Consider the following 18,109-nt stretch of genomic DNA (forward strand, 5'->3'; position numbering starts at 1 on the left):
TTGTTGTTGTTGTTGTTGTAGAGACAGGGGAATAAAAATAGCATGATGCAGAAAGTGTAAGGGACAGTGAAAAGAATAAAAATGCAGAATGAAAACACTGGGCCAGTGGGAGGCCGGGATGTTGTCCACATCCTGTGGATCTGATTATGGGGGCGGGTGTGGGACTTCTACTACGAGACAATAAATTAGATTCTGAATGAATTCTGTTCATCACGTTTCTCCTGCTGGGGTCATTTATGTTTGGTGCTATAAAAGACTAGTTTTACTGTGTTATTGCTGCTGCCACCACTTTGATTGACAGCGACATGGCAACAGCATTTTTATGATTATGTATAGGCACTTAAAGTACTCAAGTGAAGGTCAAGGAAAAATTGATGTTGTGGTTAAATATTATTAATTCCACGGTGAGGCACAAAACAGGCCATCAGTATTTAACTAACCCGTGTTGCCTAAACCTAACTGCATGCAGGGGTGGACCCCAATCTCCAATCCAGTGCCAAGGTCCTGTACTCTGCGGCCCACAATACATCCTCTACACTAAAAGGTATGTGTGGTACAAGCAGATGGCCCCAGTGGCCGAGTGGTTTGGGCATATACCATATGGGCATACTGAGACCTCAGCAGCAGGGCCCTGGTTCACCTCTACTGCATGTCTGTCCCACTCTATTTCCTGTCTCTCACCACTTTCCATATCAAAAAAGGCATAAAACCGCCAAAAAAAACCTTAAAAAAAGAAAAAGAGAGAAAAAGGTGGCACTGAATATAATCCACTTAGAAATTACATTTCCTTCTAAAAGCACTTGGCAAATCAAATTAGTATAATTAGCATATAAACATAAAATCTTTCAACTCTCCTACAAATTTGGTTGAAGTGAAGAAAATGAAGCATCAGCAAGTGACTAAATATTGATATAGATTTAGTTTTGTGACTGAAAATCTGCTGTAACTACGTTTCCTCACTCAATGAAAATGGATAATCAAAATTTCATATCCTGATCTACTATTTCTGGCCACATACACACGTGTTTCATCTGCTCAGATGTGGAGGTATTACTTATTATTAATGTATTTTGCATCATGACATATCTTCTTCAGTAGATGGTCCTGTAGAATCTCTGCTCTAATTAGCCAACCTACCTAAACTGTCATGACAAGGTTCTGTTTATAGTTTTGGTCCATTAAAAGATGCTGTAGGCAAAACTGAGACCTGCATATAGTAAGTAATTTCCCGATATGGCAGATATATACACACACACACACACAACAGTAAAGACGCTCTCAGTAATTATTAATAATTAGTGAAGTCTCGAAGAGTTTTCCAGCTTAAGTAGCGATGCAGGCAGAGCACATGCATGGACGGATGCGTGTGTGCCTACTCACAGCACTGTCAAAGGGGAAGGAGTGGCTGCATTAAGTGCTTTATTTACTCAGTTTTAGCCATGCTTTATTGTGCCCAGACTCACCCTCAAGAGGCTGCCATTAATTCAGCACAGCCCTCTCAAGACTTCATCAATGTTAATCAGAGCTAAACATAACATTAGATTCCCTTCAGCGGCTTTGAAAAAGTCATGTGTATATATCTGTATGGCTACAATATGTTTGTTTGTGTAAAAATGTTAGCGAGGGGTTTGACCAGGAAGAATTACATGCAGTTACAAACTTACAAACATTAGCCCGTGTGTCTATTGGTATATAATCACTGTTTTTTGAAGAAAGTTTTTCACATTGTCAAACTGAGACACAATCCTTTTCCAGATGGTTTTTAAAAAAAAATATAGTAAAAGGTCAACACTAGCAGGATCTAACATCCATTATAGATTATCGTGAAGAAAAGACACAAGCAACAGGCATTAAAAAAAAGTAAACAGTTAAATTTTTTTCATCTTTAATCTATATAAAACATTTGTCTCTTCTAAGATGTTTTTTTTTTTTTTTTTACTCCATTTCTCTTTTCTTTTTTTGTTAACGTTTTTTTTCATTTGCAGTCAAAATCTGTATCAGTGGAGATTGTGGCAGCTTCTGCAAAGTCTCTTAACAGATGAAAGTGGAACGACATCAACCTTAATATGTGGACAGAAAAGAAAGAAAGAAAAAAAAAAGAAAGAAATCACACAAAATACACAACGAAATGTGGCCTCACCTGCAGCACCATGCTTTGGTCAAAGTTGTACGCGCTGGGCCGTCCCTCCAGGGTGGAGAAGGCTACGTTTCCGCCACTGAGGGGGGAGATGTCACTGAACTCATCTGTGCATAAAGCAGCCCTTTCATCATCTCCTGGGCGAATGTAGCCCTTAGCATCCTTCCCGTAGGTCTTGCTACAAGATGCGCTGTAATATTGGTACGGCAACCAGGGCCCATCCTCCTCTGTGCGCTTGTAGATGGCGAAGCTCTCTGGCCGACTGGTGTAGAATTTCAGTCGTACATAGGTTATATCAAAGGCCTTCCCTGTGGAAAACAGACATGATTAGCTCTGAATGGAATCACTGAAACAATTACTGTTAGAACTGCATCCATTGTAGTCTACAGTTAGATCAGGGCTGCTTATGTAAGAGACAAATACTGTGGGGTGAGGGCCCAGGAGCCTAAGAAAAAAAACTGACATAATTGCATTATAGAAAGAAGGAAAACAATGGGGGATAGGCTTAATTTCCTGTGCCTCTATGCAGGGTAAATGAATGTCATTCCTGCAGGAGTAGAAGAATACCCAGGATTATTTCCTCATTATCCAGATCATAATGGACCTCAGAAGTGAAACATAGGTCAAAGGGAAAGAGTCAAAAAAAGTCTCTTTTCTTATATTAACTCACAAAACGGAAAGGCGCCTGTAAAACACGGGCTGATGCAACATTTGAGGCGTGATAGGAAAGCAACCTAAGGTGAGGTTTTAGCGGTTCATCGGCTGTTTGGGGGCACAAGGAGAAACGGAGAGGAAGAGAAGAAAGACTTTTCATAGATTTGTGTGCCCCCTAAAACAGTGATTTGACTTCAATCTGTGAAAAAGCAAAATGGGATTCAGAGCACAATCGGTGCATCTGCAGGATATGGAGCAAATGAGGAGATATACCCGGATTTCCATTTGGGTTGGAGTTGGGGGGGGATTTAGCAGATCAGACTAAGTTGTGGTGTAATTGGTGTTGCACTGTTACAGAAGAAATGTCTGTAAAATACTTTTTGTGCAGTCACGAGTCTCCCGGGACAAACCTGTCTCCTAGAAATTATGTTTCTATACAACTTGTGCACGCACATTTTTTAGGAAACATAATGACCATCTGGATTATGTTCTTTTTTTTTCTAATTAATGAATTGCTACATTTATTAACTGTTATTATGTAAATTAACACAATATCCTCAATTTCTGTCGTTGCAATTTAGCTGTATATGTCCATTTTATACGGGAAATATGAGACAGGATTGCCCATGTTAAATTAACTGAGAAGAAGAACAGGAAAGATGGCAGATTGTATATTCAGATGGCTTGATTTTTCAACACAATGCTTCCTGTGTAGAAAACTGGAGCATCCGGGTTTGATTTTGTAAGAAAGTTGACATCTTCCCTAATCTCAAGGCAAATAGAGAATTGATGCTGCTTGATGATTGAGTGGTGTCATTTCCACCCATTGTTTACTCACTGTGGACACTACAAACAATAATCTTGGAGCTGTATCAAAGACACTTGCAGAGTTACACTTCCTGAGCACGGGCGCACATTCAGAATCTGCCAAATGTTGTGCATCTTGAAAAAGGGATTAACTGAGCAGACACAAACTGAAGTCATATTGAGAAGCAAATACCAGAGGTAACATGTAGAAACTCTCTTTAACAGGCTTCTTCAATGCAATGCTTGTGGGGATTTTTTTTTTTTTTCTACATCATTAGATACCAAGTCTCAGCCCCTCTGCACATTCATAGAGGGATGCCATCCTCTGGTACTGCCATAATGACATCTGTTGCTTTTTCTCTGCCAAGTCAGAAACAGGCATCTCTGTCTCTTGTCTCTACAGCAAACTCTAATGGTATCCTTCCTTTAGGAGCCCTAAGATCATTTAGCTTTCATTTACTCCCTGCGTGAGGTGAGCTCAGCCCTGCTGAGACTAAGGCAAAACACATAAAAGAAGCAGAAGATGAAACATTTGTTGGATATCCCCTGTGACGAGCTGCAGACTAATTGCAGAAGATATTTGTATGTTTTTTATGCATAATGTTTAATGATTCGTGACTCGTTCTCTTTCAGGAGAGCACAGTTTAATATAGGAACAACAGACGGGGATTCAGCTACTAGATTTTAACAAAGCAAAGTAACATACAACAAGAACCTGCCTAAAAGAGAAAATTTGCCCTCAAGATAGAATTCACACATTCATTTTCACAGTTTGGAAAGCTCAGTTCGAAGAGGCAGTCTCTGTTTGAGCTGCGAAAATTAAAGACAAGTTTGGAAACCCAGTAAAAACAGCCCTGTGTGACTTTACAGGGCTGAGCCAGAATTTTGTGACATCACAACTCAAAGCAAAGCTGTTCACATCATGCACAGACGCGGTAATAAAAAAGGACTGTTTGGACACGGAGCACTTTAAGAGCAAGAGGCTGGGAGCTGCAGAAGTACAGCGTCTGACCCGCTCTGAGTCATCCATGTCACCTTAACACAGCTGCTCTCGTCCACCCAGACTGAGACAGGCTCAGACTAAACTCACCACAAGGACTGTAGACTCAATATTTACAATCTGTTTATTTCAAACTGAGATATTTGTGATCAGCAAACACACAGATGAGTGGATTTATCTCCTCTAATCTCACAATGTCTCAAAGTTTAAAAATGAATTCTTGCTCTCTTACAGAGAACCGTGTCTCACATGCAAACCGATAATCCGGCTGTGAGAGCGTCATGCCGACTGTGGCAGACTTTATCATTGTTTTACATCGGAGACAGGATGTTGCTTTTCTTTGACGGTGCTGAATGAGAAGCAGCTGTAGACATCAATGTGTGCTGTTTGAATGTGTGTGTGTCTGTGTGTTTGTCTACCAAGTCTTTGTGGGAAAAACCTGACCCCAATTCCTCACCAGTAAACCACCCAGCATTCTCTAGTTTTTTCTTTTTCTCCCCCTTCTTCCTCATTATGTTTTGTTTACTCCCCTTGAAGCAGCCCGACTCCCCCTCATCTTTCTACTCTTCCACAGACCCATTCTGACCTGGCTGCAATATGTGTCCCAGCATCCTACTGCTCTGTTTATCATCCCAGCATTTGCCTGTATTCCCTTCAGAGAGAGCTTGTTATGTTTGGAGAGGCAAAAGAAAACAGTACTGTCGAAGGCACCCCCCACCAGCAACCCAGATGGATCGCAGAGCTTTCATATGGACCATAAGGATGACACACATATAACACTTAGGGGTTTTCAGTTACATCTAATGAAGTGGTATGAAAACATTACAATGCTTCTTTTAGGAATACTAAGCCCAGGTATGATAATCAGACGGCACAGGGTTTAGAAAAACACGTGTTTAGGAGTAGCGCAGAAAAGGAGCAAAGGTCAATTCACTGAGTGAGACAGGCTTGTGGGTGTTCGGTTTTCTTGGAAGAACAACAAACCCTCCAGACAACACAAGACATACCTCTGCAGCAGCAGCAGCAGCAGCAGAATCACTGGCACCTTTCTCCAGGAGAAAAAAACTCGCCGGAGATTATAAACAACAAAGCCTCAAAACACAGCCAGACATCTGCTCGCTATTGGAAATCAATATTCTACATTTAACGGAGGCACTTCCTGCTTTCATAGCACGTGATATAACAGTTCATCTGTGGTCAAAGTGCTGACATTTTCAACTTCTGTCATCATTTTGTCCCTGCCTCTTGTTCCTTTGAAGCTGGGCTTTTTGATGGGGGTGCACCCACTATCCACCTAGAGGACCAGAGGAGGAGGGAGGAGATCTGACCTGTCAAGAAAATTTCTGGTTTTGAGCAAGGGCTGCCTTGCTTGACTGATTCCTGGAAGTCAAACACACGCGCACACGCGCGCACACACACACACACACACACACACACACACACACACACACACACACACACACACACAGTACTGAGCAAAGGTTTTAGGTATTTTATCTGTTGAGATGATAGCACTACCATCAGGAGAGGCATCTGACCGGCCCCAGATTTATTCTGCAGTGGGACAACCGGCCCAAACATAAAGTCAGAGACTTACAGATCCATCTCCAGTGACAAGAAGAACAAGGAGTCCTGCAGCAGATGATCTGGCCTCCCACAGACCCCTGATCTCAACATCATGGAGTCAGACTGGGGTTACACAACGAGATAGAAGATACTGAAACAGACTAAATCCAGAGAAGAACTGTGGGGAGTTCTCCCAAGTACCTTGAAAAACTATGTACAGGTGTACTAGGAGACTGGCTGCTGTTTTAAAGCTTTTGATTAATTGACATTTGGTAGTCAAACCAAATACTTACTCGATTCTGTCTGCTGCACTATGTGTGAAGTTGATAAATAAAACTGAGAGCATCCTCTCTTTACTTTAAGTGCTGTATTTCCACAGAGGATACAGAAGGTAATTCTGACCACAGTTCAAGAGGCTATAATCAATATTTTCATAATAACAATGGATCAAATTACTCATACTGACAAACCCACCGAGAATTATAACTCGTCTTTGAAGTTTCCCTCCGCTCTGCTGAGCTTTATAGCACCTTTAAGCTAATTGTTTTCGTTTTCAATTTTCAACTTGGTTCACCCTCGCCATCATCACCACAGCGTTAGCATTTAGCAGCTAACAGCTAGGTATTTCCCTCGGGGGGATGCTGGAGCTACAGAACAGAGCTAGGAGGGGAATGTGGGCTTACATCCGCCAGGGTCGCCGGAAACTTGACTCCAAATGAAAGACGATGTTGCTCCGGTGTCTGCTGCTTGCTGACAAGTTCGCCACGTCAACTTTTTAAGGCGATAATACGTCCGTGTTGCGTTTGCAGCTCGTTTTCGCTGCACCGTGTGGCCAAAACTAGTTATTGCAGGGTTAAGGTTATCTTAAAAAAAACAACGTTGAAACCCTTTTCATTTGTGTTGAATTCAACTGAGTTCTGCAAAAAAACTATAAACAAGCTGGCAATTAAATTTGTCCCTAGATGTGGCCTATGTCTACTGCTGGAGAGGGTTGACAAAGATTCTCAATGTACCAACTAATTTTATAATCCGCTTACTTACGTACAAAGACGGGAGGATTGAAGTATATTCCAGCACATACTGTATGAAATCAGGGGGACCTGACAAGTCACCGCTCTACCTCAGTGTTAACAGATCTTCCCTCACATTCAAACCTATGGACAAAATTGGGCAGTTAATCAGAAGCTGGGGGAAAATTCCTGCTTGTTTCCCTATTTCAGTTTTCCACCAGCACATGAACGCACCACTTTTCAGATTTATTTATATCAACCAACTTTCAATTCTATTACCACACAGTCACATAACTTTGAGAAAATGAAGGAGTTAATAATGTTCGCTGTGATGGATTACCTCTGCTCCAGCAAGTGTCAACTCTTTGGAAGTTGATTTACATACCATATGTCTCTCAATCACTAGCTCCATATTCATTTTCAAAACAGTCAATTTATCATTCAATACGATCATCTTATTTTATTCTTGTCAGGAAAACCAATAAGCATATTTCCTAAAATGTATTATTTCTTTTATAAGATTAAATAGAGCAGTAATTGTTGGCTGTGTAGGTTCATTCGTTGTGGGTGTGCTGTTTTGGTAGCAATCTGCCTCTGGCACAATACGGGAAAGTCACCGCTGACTTGTCTTGATTCGGTGCTATATTCAGTATTTAGACATTATGCTATTTGTCTTTTGCCAAGCCAGAGAAGAGGACTGTGGATAAAAGGAAAGACAAGACAGAGTAAACAGCAAGGAAACTGCTGTTTTCAGCCTCTTCAAACTGAGAATAAATCCAATTTATTAAACATCAACTTCTTTACAAAAAAATATTAATTAAATGTATTTCAATAATAAAGGGGTCCCAGAGCAATAGTCTTGCAGGGGGCCCCTTGTCGAAAAGAAACCCTCTGTTACGAACACACACATACACACACCAGAACATACCCAGCCAAACACAGCTCAGCAAATAAATGGAAATGGAAAAGGTAATTTCATAGAAAGACTTGTATTAATTCTTTGTAACATTAATCGCCACGATTTAATTCAGTTAAAGTGAAAAATGTGCTCTGTTAGTTATTTCAGCAGTTTCCCACAGCATGGTAATGGGATAATGATGCTAATGGCTCAAGCTGATCTCATAAAATTTTGTAAAATGAGGAATGTCTTCAAATGCAAATATGTACGCAGTGCACAAAAAGTGAGGCGAATGCATTTTCTCAAAGGAAAAGTGTGTGTGAAGGAGGAAATCCTTAAAATTGTCTTACTAGGTTTGAAATAATGCAGTGTGGTAAAAGTGGTGCATGGTTATTGCTTTGAACTGTGGAGACTGAGGTTCAATTCCCAGCACAAATCAAGTGAAGTTTAAAGCTGGTAGTTTTCTCATTTTGCTATGACTGACCCCTAACTCCCTGAAAATGATGTTGTGTGAACTTAACAGCCTCAACCTGTCTTTGTCCTTAACACGGGATAGGTGACATAAATGTTTTACTTGCATAAAAGTAAGACTTGGCCAAGCCTTTCAAGTGCTATCTCTTTATTCTTTTAGAAAATGCACCTGTATTTTTTTGATTACAATTGACTTTGACAGTAACTGTAATAACTGAAGGTGTTTGACTACAAGGGATTTCTTTCCAAATGTTCTGTGAAAACTCTCTAAGTGAAGGGAAGATGAGCATAATTTCAAGTGACAGTAGGTCTGCTGACCAAGTACCTGGCTATGCCAAAATTACTCTGGATGTGGGGGTTAAAGAAATTTACCACTGTGTAAAATAACTGTATCTTCTAAATTCCAAATGCATTTTATGTAAATGTCTAACTAACTTCAGTTGGACCTCCTTTCCTTATCATCGACATATTCCTGCCAAACTTGGAGCTTTTCTGCAGGTTGTCGGCTGCTTATTACCTGGAATTTCTCTGGAAATATGTAGCAGCTTCTGTGTCATTTAAAGTCAGTTGTACAGTGTAGTTGTTGTAGTAAAACCTTGTGATTGCTGAAAAGAGAACAGTGAATTGAGCTTGTAGCAAAAGACCAATGTTTGAATTTGCCATGTGATATAAAAGGTTGATTTGTGGCCATAGTGTAGCATCAATCATGCTGGAGACAGGTTTCTATGATGGCTGTGTGTTGTGGCTGTATTCTTGTCAAGCTCCAGCACAAATCACACCAAAAAAAAAAAAAAAAAGCCTCATCAGTTGGAGTTGTGACTGTATTGTGGCAGCCAGATTTGGATGGGTTTGTCTCCACTGCTCCATGGCAGTATGTGGGCTGCATAAAAGTAAATATGGGCCATCACTCCCTTGCTATCTGGGCATGTTAGATGCAACTGTGTGTCCTCCTCATCCCCTCTAAATCCAACCAAATTCTCAGACATGCCCTTGTGGCTATGCACTCACACATAAGCCATGTCTGGGCCAAAGAAAAGATTTCTTTTTTTTGTATGAAGACAGCTCAGAGCTGGACATCTGTTTTGCATTAAAGGTTTCACTATCAATGGTCCTGCAGTACACAAAACAGAGTATTCTGTCACAGAAAATAAAAGTGGAAAACCTGATGACACTTAAATTCCTCCACCATGGAAACCATCTGCATTCAGTGGAATCTATTGCTGATATTCATATTCTATTCCTGGACAGATGCAGTGCATATGAAAAGCTTTCCTGCACTTTAAAAAGAAATAATAACATTATAAGAATAGAGACCATGTTTGAACCCTGAACACACACATACTCTACTTGACTGAGATCAAACTGATGAATTCCGGGGGCTGAATTAAGGATGTTCTGCCGTGTTCTTACCCAGGTGGAGGGTGAGATTGACAGAATTGGGGTGCTGGATCCCATAGTACATGGACTGGCTCTGCCACCATGTGGGCTCCTCATTCCTGTTGAAGTCTGTCAGTAGGCTGGCATTGTGGCTCAGCTCTGGAACCAGCGTGTTGCAGTAGTGGCACGAGCGTGTTGAGCCTGTCTGCATGCAGTAGTCCTCAGGTGGGGAGCCGCACACATTTGATACCTCCACAGTGCGATTGAAGGCGACGTTTTCGAACCTGGGCATGCAACGGCTTGGGACACCGTCCTCATCGTAGCAGGAGTCCATTGCGGCCCAAACAAGGAGGTGGCAGTGCGGATGAAAAGAGAGTTGAAAGGCCAGGAGAAAGGATGTCACAGCAAAGGATGTATCCATGTCTACAAGCAGTTACAATCACATTTACACTTCACACAGAAACTCTCACACTCATATACTTTGATGCAGAGATGCAAACACATGAAGAACCTGACTTGGGAGAAGTAATCCAAGAACAGAAAATAAATCCAGTCTGAGAGCTTTGTTCCTCTGCTCTCTCTGCTCTGCCTATGTTAAGCCTCCAACATGTGTTCTCCCTATGTGGAGTGGAATGAAGTTTGTGCAGGAACTCCTTTCATCAGGGGGCAACATGAGGCAGACAGAGGAAGGACGGGTGGGGGGTGGAGGATCCAAAAAAGTCCATAAAACTTCTCCACCTGCTGGTCGACAGAAGCACCGCACCACCATTAGCTTCAGATGTGAAGCAAACTTGGTTAAAAGAATCTCCTTTGACGGGAAAAACACATTCGTCAACGAGTTTAAATGATGCAGCAGCGAGGTCACTACACCTCTGGGCATCCAGGTAGTGAGTACCAAAACACCTGCATTCCCCACTTATAGGAACACACAATATCATGGATATGGTGTTAAATGTACTTGGCAGTTGGCCCCACAGCAGGACATCCTGGTAAATGCTGACTGTGGTGATTCACAGTGAAGGCTAGAGGTGCTAAAACTGTCTGGAATATTTCAGCAGGCACAGGTCATCTCCATGAGTGGGTGTCGCTCAGGGGAGCTCTTTGATCTAAAGGAACAATTTATTTGTAAAAATAGAGCAGTGAAAGAACTGCACTGCTTTTTCAGCTTTTCATGAAAAGTCTCTGTCACTGTAATTCTTCTTGACTGCTTGGGGTCCTTTGTAGCTCATCCAGTGATGAATTGAATATGGCACAGCTATGACAAGTAACTGTAAGTCATTGCATTCACTAATATAAACTTAAAAATTTTAGCAACGTCAGACTTTTTGTGCTAAAACTACATCTTCACTTTACTCCTCTTTTGGCATCTTTGCTATTGAAAATGACTTGGACGCTTAATCAAATATTACAGTGTATAGAGATTGATTTTTCTGTTGATTAATTGTTTAACAAATTGTCTCAGCTTCATTTTCATTTAGGCAGTATGCACATCATGATGCTGTATCATAAACCTGACATAAAATTCATGTCAGGTGATAAAGGATGTGCAATCTCTATACTACAAATACACAGCAGATGAAGTGCATATCCTCCACTACATTCATGATCACCGTTCCCATTAACAACAGCAGACGTGATGTAGCATCCAGAATACACTTGGTAACACGTTAGTTGTTATGCTAGCAGCTTGAATAGACTGACAGAAGTAGAGTCAAATCTAAAAACGCAGAACTGAGCATGAAAAGCTGAGTCTGAAGGCCACTGCGTGCCTTTTGTGCCAGGTGCTGGACTCTTGAGAACAAGTACAAGGCTCCACAGTTACCTTTTGCAGTTTCAGTGAGAAACACATTGCAAACTACGGCTGTATTGTCTGTGCACATCGAAACATTGATGACTGGACATACAGAATGTATAATGTATAATACAGGCTCAGTTGTGGTTAATAGTCTAATTTTTCCATTGCCAGCAAAGTTAAGTTGACGAGATATGCATATGTTTACAAAATAATGACACCCTGTAGTGAACTCAGATTTGCTACGTGGCTTCTTGAATGTGCTTGCTCCATAAATCTGTGCACTGCACCAAACGCAGTGTCAAAGTGGAATGAGTCCCACAAGTGACAAGTGCAACAAGTGGTTGTGGAGAGCCAGAACCAATGATGTGTAATATTGTGCGCTCTAATCCTCTTTCTATGAATGCCTTTGCTGTTTCTGGTTTCCATTAGAAGTTTGGCAGAATAATCCAACGAGCTAGTGAACATTTAAAGTGATAGCGCGCATTAGGAAATAAAATAATGATAGGATCAATGTTGACATGTGAGTGTCTGAAATCAAGGAGGAGACGAAGAAATGAAAGAACAACAACAAAAAAGTGATGAGAAGGCAGAATAGAGGGACAGGTAGTGTGGACAGACACATTTAGATGCTGTACATTTATGATCCCAGCGGGATTTACTGCAAAGCCTTTCCAACATCTCCTTGTGATTGCCTTGATTTATTGGGGCTCTATCAGTGCTCAGGAAGGGACATTGTAAAAGGGACCACATCAATTTGCAGTGAAATCCTCTGCTGGCTTTGGATGAGAGCAGGCCTGGCTTCAAATCTCTTTGGCTGGATGTGGATCAGGCATTATGATGAAGAATCTAATGCCTCTGTAAACAGACTTTTATTCATCAAGCAGGTTTGTTATTTTACCACCTGTATGCCATGTTTTGTGTGTGAGTTCTAAAATACCTTCTGCTGCTACTTGGGCACACAACTGTTGCATGGGGCAACAACATGTTTGAACAATATGCAAATACAGCATTGTATGTACTGACCAAAGAAACATTTTGAAGGAACTGGGAGATGTGGGTCAATGTTTTAACTGCTGCAGATGATTTTGCCTGTCTAGGTTTTTCAAATCAGGATGATACTTCAAATTCATCTGCAGAGAATAATGTGTTTGACTTTACTTGTGACACACATGACAAGCTGGAGAACTGGAAAATCAAAGTCTTAAATAAAAGTTCTGTATACACGAGGAGTTGTATTCTTGACTTCAAAACTGTGGCCATTATTTGACTTGACTGAATGAGCTCAGCAGTGAACGTGCTGAAACGGGGGTGGGGGGTGTGTGTGTGTGGGGGGGTTCTGCAAAGTACCCAAAGGTATTGCCTGACACCCCCTACTGTATTGTAACCATTCAGACGAGCCAACCACACGCTTTCCTAGAAGATAGACCGCACACTTGGAGCATGAGTCTCAGCTTGTCAAATTCACTGTGCTGACTTCATAAAAAACGTGTTCTCTTTGAAAGTCACATGTCAAATACAAGCTGTAGGACATAACAGCAGAGGAGTACATCTTGTAGTTGCACTTCTTCTGAATCAGTGTCACAGTAGTATCACCTAGGAATTTGTAGTTTTGCTTTAGAAAACACTCTCTTGTCACTTTCTTTTCAGTACCAAGCAGGTAGACATCACAATGTCACGGTGCAAATTGATAAATCTCTGTTTGGAGCATTTAAGGAAACACAATGCACTGGCAGCCATCTGGATGGTTTGGCTGAGATTTGGCATTGATCTGTGTTTACCAGATCACAGCCAGCTCCTTTTGAATCCCTGCCGAAGCCTGTGATCGGGCGAAGCGTTAGACTGTCATGATATGCTGGTCCCGCCATTTTTGCAACTGAATGTGAATATGGGTAGAATATTAATTTCAAATGGAGTTTGTTATAGATGAGATTAGAGAAATCTGCCTGTTCAAACTTCAGACAGATTTCTTCTCATCCATCTGTTTTCAGCGCTTTAACCCCTTCTGTTTCTGCCAGTGCTTTTTTCCCCCCTGTCCTTTGTTTTCCTTTCCTCTCATGTCTTCATTCCCCTGTTCCATGTAATACTTCAAACTCTACTCTGCCCTCCCACATCCTCTGCTCCTATTCCCTGTGCATCTTACCTCTCATTCTTGTCTCCCCCTCTCTCAATGCCACAGATCCTTTAGCCCCCCACCTGCCACCTACCTCTTTCATGCTGCAGATTGGTGCAGCTGGCTGTCACAATGTGAAGCTTGTTGCACCGAGACTTGCAGGTATGGCCTCCTTTTTATGATGACACAATGTCGTAGCGATGAGTTACGCTTTCAAACAGTGATTTGATGTCACAGCTGTCAGCGCTTCACTTAGCAATGCAGGAGGCGGCTGCCACATCCCCACAGGGAACGCGTTACCTGACAAACTAATGAGCGCTGCACAACCGCCACGTCGTCACAAAAATTTCCTGCCATCACGCTCCTTTATGAAAGTCTCCTCTTGCCTGACAAAACCGTATTACATTTATGTATAACAACCCTGTTTATGCCGTGTGATTTTTGGTCAAAATATTGCTACATACAAAGCTAAGATCTTCCCAGTGAACATACAGTAAACTATGCAACACGCAGTTTGCAATATTTGTCATGAAATACAGACTTTTCATTTTATCTAGTACATGTTTATAAGTATAATGACGTGGTTTTCACATGACCAAAAAATAATTCATCTCTGTGGATTTTAAGCATCTTTCCTCCAGACTCAACTTGCATGAGAGTAAATTATCTTGATGCCATTATCTTTTTGGAAACATAAAGTAAATATTGTCACCATGAGCTAATGTCATCACTTTTCCCCCACGACATTATTACCACAGAGATGACACAGACCGTAATGGCCACGGGCGTAGTCTACCGAGTCTAGACTCCCATTAAGCCACAAACTTCAATATATGGCAGTGACTGCACACATAATCACATAACTGAAGTTAATAACGAAAGCTGTAACAAATGGGTGAATGGACATTACTTTTGAGAATAACGTCGTTTGGCATGAAAAATAATGGATGCCTGTTACCAGGAGTACAGGGAATCAAAAAAACGTTGGCAGTCAAAGCAAAGTCACAATCATCTGTCATGTTCACTCTCAGCCAAATAATCAAAAGATGTCTACTTCATTTAGATTTGATTTCATACATAAAACTCATACATAAAAATGATTTCTGATGTGGGTGTTCAAATGAGCAAAACACAGGAATGCTTTCAAGCTGTCACAATGAGAAGTCCATGCTTCTGCCTCCTCCGATATGATGTGAATGTGAGAGGAGACCAGCTGCAAGCTAAGTAAACAAGTGTGGGCAGGCTTAAAAAAATGCTAAAATTGGACCATTATAACAGATAACGTTTCTGTCACTGCTGTTTAAGGAAATGCAACTGCAGTGTGAATGATTTTAGTGTTGAAGTGACTTGTGTTATTTGCTGTTTTGGATTCGACTGGTGAGGATGGTGGTGATCCTCTGGGTGTGCAGGGATGAGCAGCACTTGGATCAGCTTACGGAGTGGTGGTACTAAAAGCTCTGTAGCGATTCCAGTGAAAAAAAAAAATCACATCGCCATTTTAGCAGACAAAGAGACAGTGGTTCAAGAAAACTTAAGCTGGATTCAAATGCAGACTCATTTGACAGAGGAAGAGGAGTCGAACAGTTTATGTGGCCGAGGGCAGACAAACTGAGGGAGTGTATATACAGTATATTGGGGATTAATAACCTACATTACAGTCATGTTCTGTTACATAAACAATCTGGGGGTCTGTTTATTTACTGTCCTAGCAGGAGTTTGATAAAGGGTTGATATCAGTTTCATCTATCTGCGTTAGCTTGACACAGGAGATGAAAGACTAGCTACCAACAGAGGAGAAATGTGACTCCCCCTGGTAACAAGAATTGTGACTCCCTTCAACTCCAGTGCCATTGTATTTACATGTTCTTTGTTTTGTGCATGCTGCAGCTTTACACAGACTTCTCTGGAGAGCTGCTGTGGTTAGTCACAAAGGCTGAGGTTAAGCTAGGTGTTGACAGTCGGTAAATACTTCCAAAGCGCCGTCAAACCATAATGTCCTGTTCTCCAGTGTGATAGGGTTTAATAATGCAGAACATGTGACATGTGTAAACGTGTGCAGTGCATGCACAGAGAAATCTTTAACACCAAATATGTAAACTGAACTGAATCATCATTGTCCGAATCAGTAGCTTTTAGCAGTGGAGCTCACATTACTGGTGACAGAAACCACTGGTGACTCTAAGATCAGCACAGTTTTACATTACTTCCTTGCTGAAAGCTTATGAGAAGACCACAGAAGGCACAGAAACTTTCATGGTTTGCGTCATAAACTGTTGCCTGCTGTGCTATCAACCTTATAAACAGCTATCGTAAAAGGCACGTTTTGTACTGAATTAAACGGGACAGCATGAATCAGCTGGCGAATGAATGTACTAATGAAGTGAGGACGGTGAAAATCAGCACCAAACAAAGTGGTGACGTGTTCACTGCATTTAACAGATGATGGAATCACTTAGCCTTGAAAAAGAGAGCAAACCTTAAAGTTGTGACCATGAAACTCAATGAAACTATTCTTAATAGCAAAGTGACTTCTTACTTCCACTTCTAGTTATGTGTGGGCTGATGTTATGAATAATTGATTACATTTTTCACATAACTTACCTTACAGGTGTAAAAGGTGATTGATTATCGCTGGGCTTGGGTTGGGAATACACAGATGAGGGAAGCAGGTTTTGAAATGAAAGGAGTGGTTTGTTATTCATGCCACTGAGGTTCAGCTGTAAAAGTAGAACAAGAAAGTTATTTTAGAAACCATGACACACAGGTTATAATAGTCATAATTATCTTTTACTTTAAGTATACTGGTCTTATATATTTTTGTCCTTTCTGACTCAAACACAGCTTGTCTACAGCTGAGTGTATCTAACGAGCTCTATAAAAAGACTTCTGCACTAATGATTTACAAGGAACAGTTTGTGGCCATTCAAATGTTGGAAGGGCATCGTCAATGGGAAATAATGGAGAGGCCTCCTGAGCTGCCCAGTATAACTCACGGCACCTTTCTGCTCTATATAGTGTTAGTCCACATTGTGTCTTCCTTCCAGGGTGATTTGTCAGTGTCCAAGGCTGATATGAAATGAATCTGCCATTCCAGCATTGGGAACACTGAGCGGAATAAACAGATCGATTTAGAGACTGTTCTCCAAAACTGTTTCAAAGTTTCATGAGACCTGCAAACGTGGTAATATGACACCCCTGCACAGGGGTGTCATTAGGGGAGAAATCTTTTCAGAGATTTAGGGGACCTGGAGCAGGACACAGGCCCTGTAACAAAGCAGGGATTGTGGATATTTATTGTGTCTGAGCTGTTGTCAGAGGCCAAGAATTTGCGGCTTCGCCCATTGCTCTCGCATCCTCCAGCGATTCCTTCCGTCATTGTAATATCAAAAACACACATTGTCAGAATGGATTGCAGGGAAGAGCATATTTTCTTATCTCTCTGTCCACCCATCTTCTTGAAACCAACAGCTTTTTATTCATAACATCCCTAGGTTTAGTAATTAGTGGGCTGTTGATTAAAAAAGGGCTTTAGAGAGAAAAAAGAGATCCAGCAATTACCCAGCATATTAATCCCCTTCAATGGCTTCATTAGAATGCTCCACGTACCCCGGCTTCAAGTTTTACATTTAAATTTGACTCTGAGATTTTTACACTGCAATTTGCACTTTTAATTTGCACCTCCCATTATTGGACGTAGCTGCTTTGTGCTTGAGTTGGTTTGTAAGTGGAAGCAGTGTTCTGCCCTCGCATTTGTGTGACTGGCTGTGGGGCCAAACAGGTTTTGGAGACAAAGAAGGAGACAAACAACTTTTAATGCATCATCCCAAAGCTCATTTTCTATATTCCTTATTTCCTCCCCTTCCTCATTACCACTAAACTATTTTCCTAGAAAGTATGGAGGGGATAAAGGGGAGTAGAGCAAAGGAAAGGATGGGGTGAGGGGAAAAGTCGAAGATGAGTGATTGAGTTGCTGTTCCATCATTTAAAGACCCCCTCCATACATTATTTATGTCATATACAAACACTCTGGTTGGAATAATAATTTGTCTGAAGAGATTTTTTTTGCACAAAAAGAGTTTGATTATCTTGTTAAAAATTTTAAAATTCAATTTGGAGGTGGGGCTAAAAAGGGAGAAAAATAGTTGCAACAAACAAAATATACATCTATAGAGCCTTGTAAACCTGTCATCATGTCTGAGTAAGTGAACTGAATCTCTCTATTCCACCTATAGCAACACTTATCCAGAGTGCATTCTCCATCACATCAGACTGCAGCAGACACCA

General features: G+C 41.2%; 1 protein-coding gene across 1 annotated transcript in view; it reads right to left on the reverse strand.

The window, feature by feature from the left end:
* lamc3 (laminin, gamma 3) overlaps nt 1-10,541 on the reverse strand; it is a 95,696-nt gene extending 85,155 nt beyond the window's left edge. The window contains exons 1-2 of the mRNA XM_023424003.2: nt 9,954-10,541; nt 2,141-2,445 (exon numbers count right to left, since the gene is read on the reverse strand). Coding sequence (XP_023279771.1) covers nt 2,141-2,445; nt 9,954-10,341 — 693 coding nt within the window. The 5' untranslated portion in view covers nt 10,342-10,541. The remainder of the gene's footprint in view (nt 1-2,140; nt 2,446-9,953) is intronic.
* Between the last annotated feature and the right edge of the window lie 7,568 nt (nt 10,542-18,109).

The sequence above is a fragment of the Seriola lalandi genome, unplaced genomic scaffold (genome assembly GCF_002814215.2).
Source record: "Seriola lalandi dorsalis isolate HSWRI2012SDOR001 ecotype SW California unplaced genomic scaffold, Sedor1 jcf7180002054695, whole genome shotgun sequence".
NCBI classification, from domain to species: domain Eukaryota; kingdom Metazoa; phylum Chordata; class Actinopteri; order Carangiformes; family Carangidae; genus Seriola; species Seriola lalandi.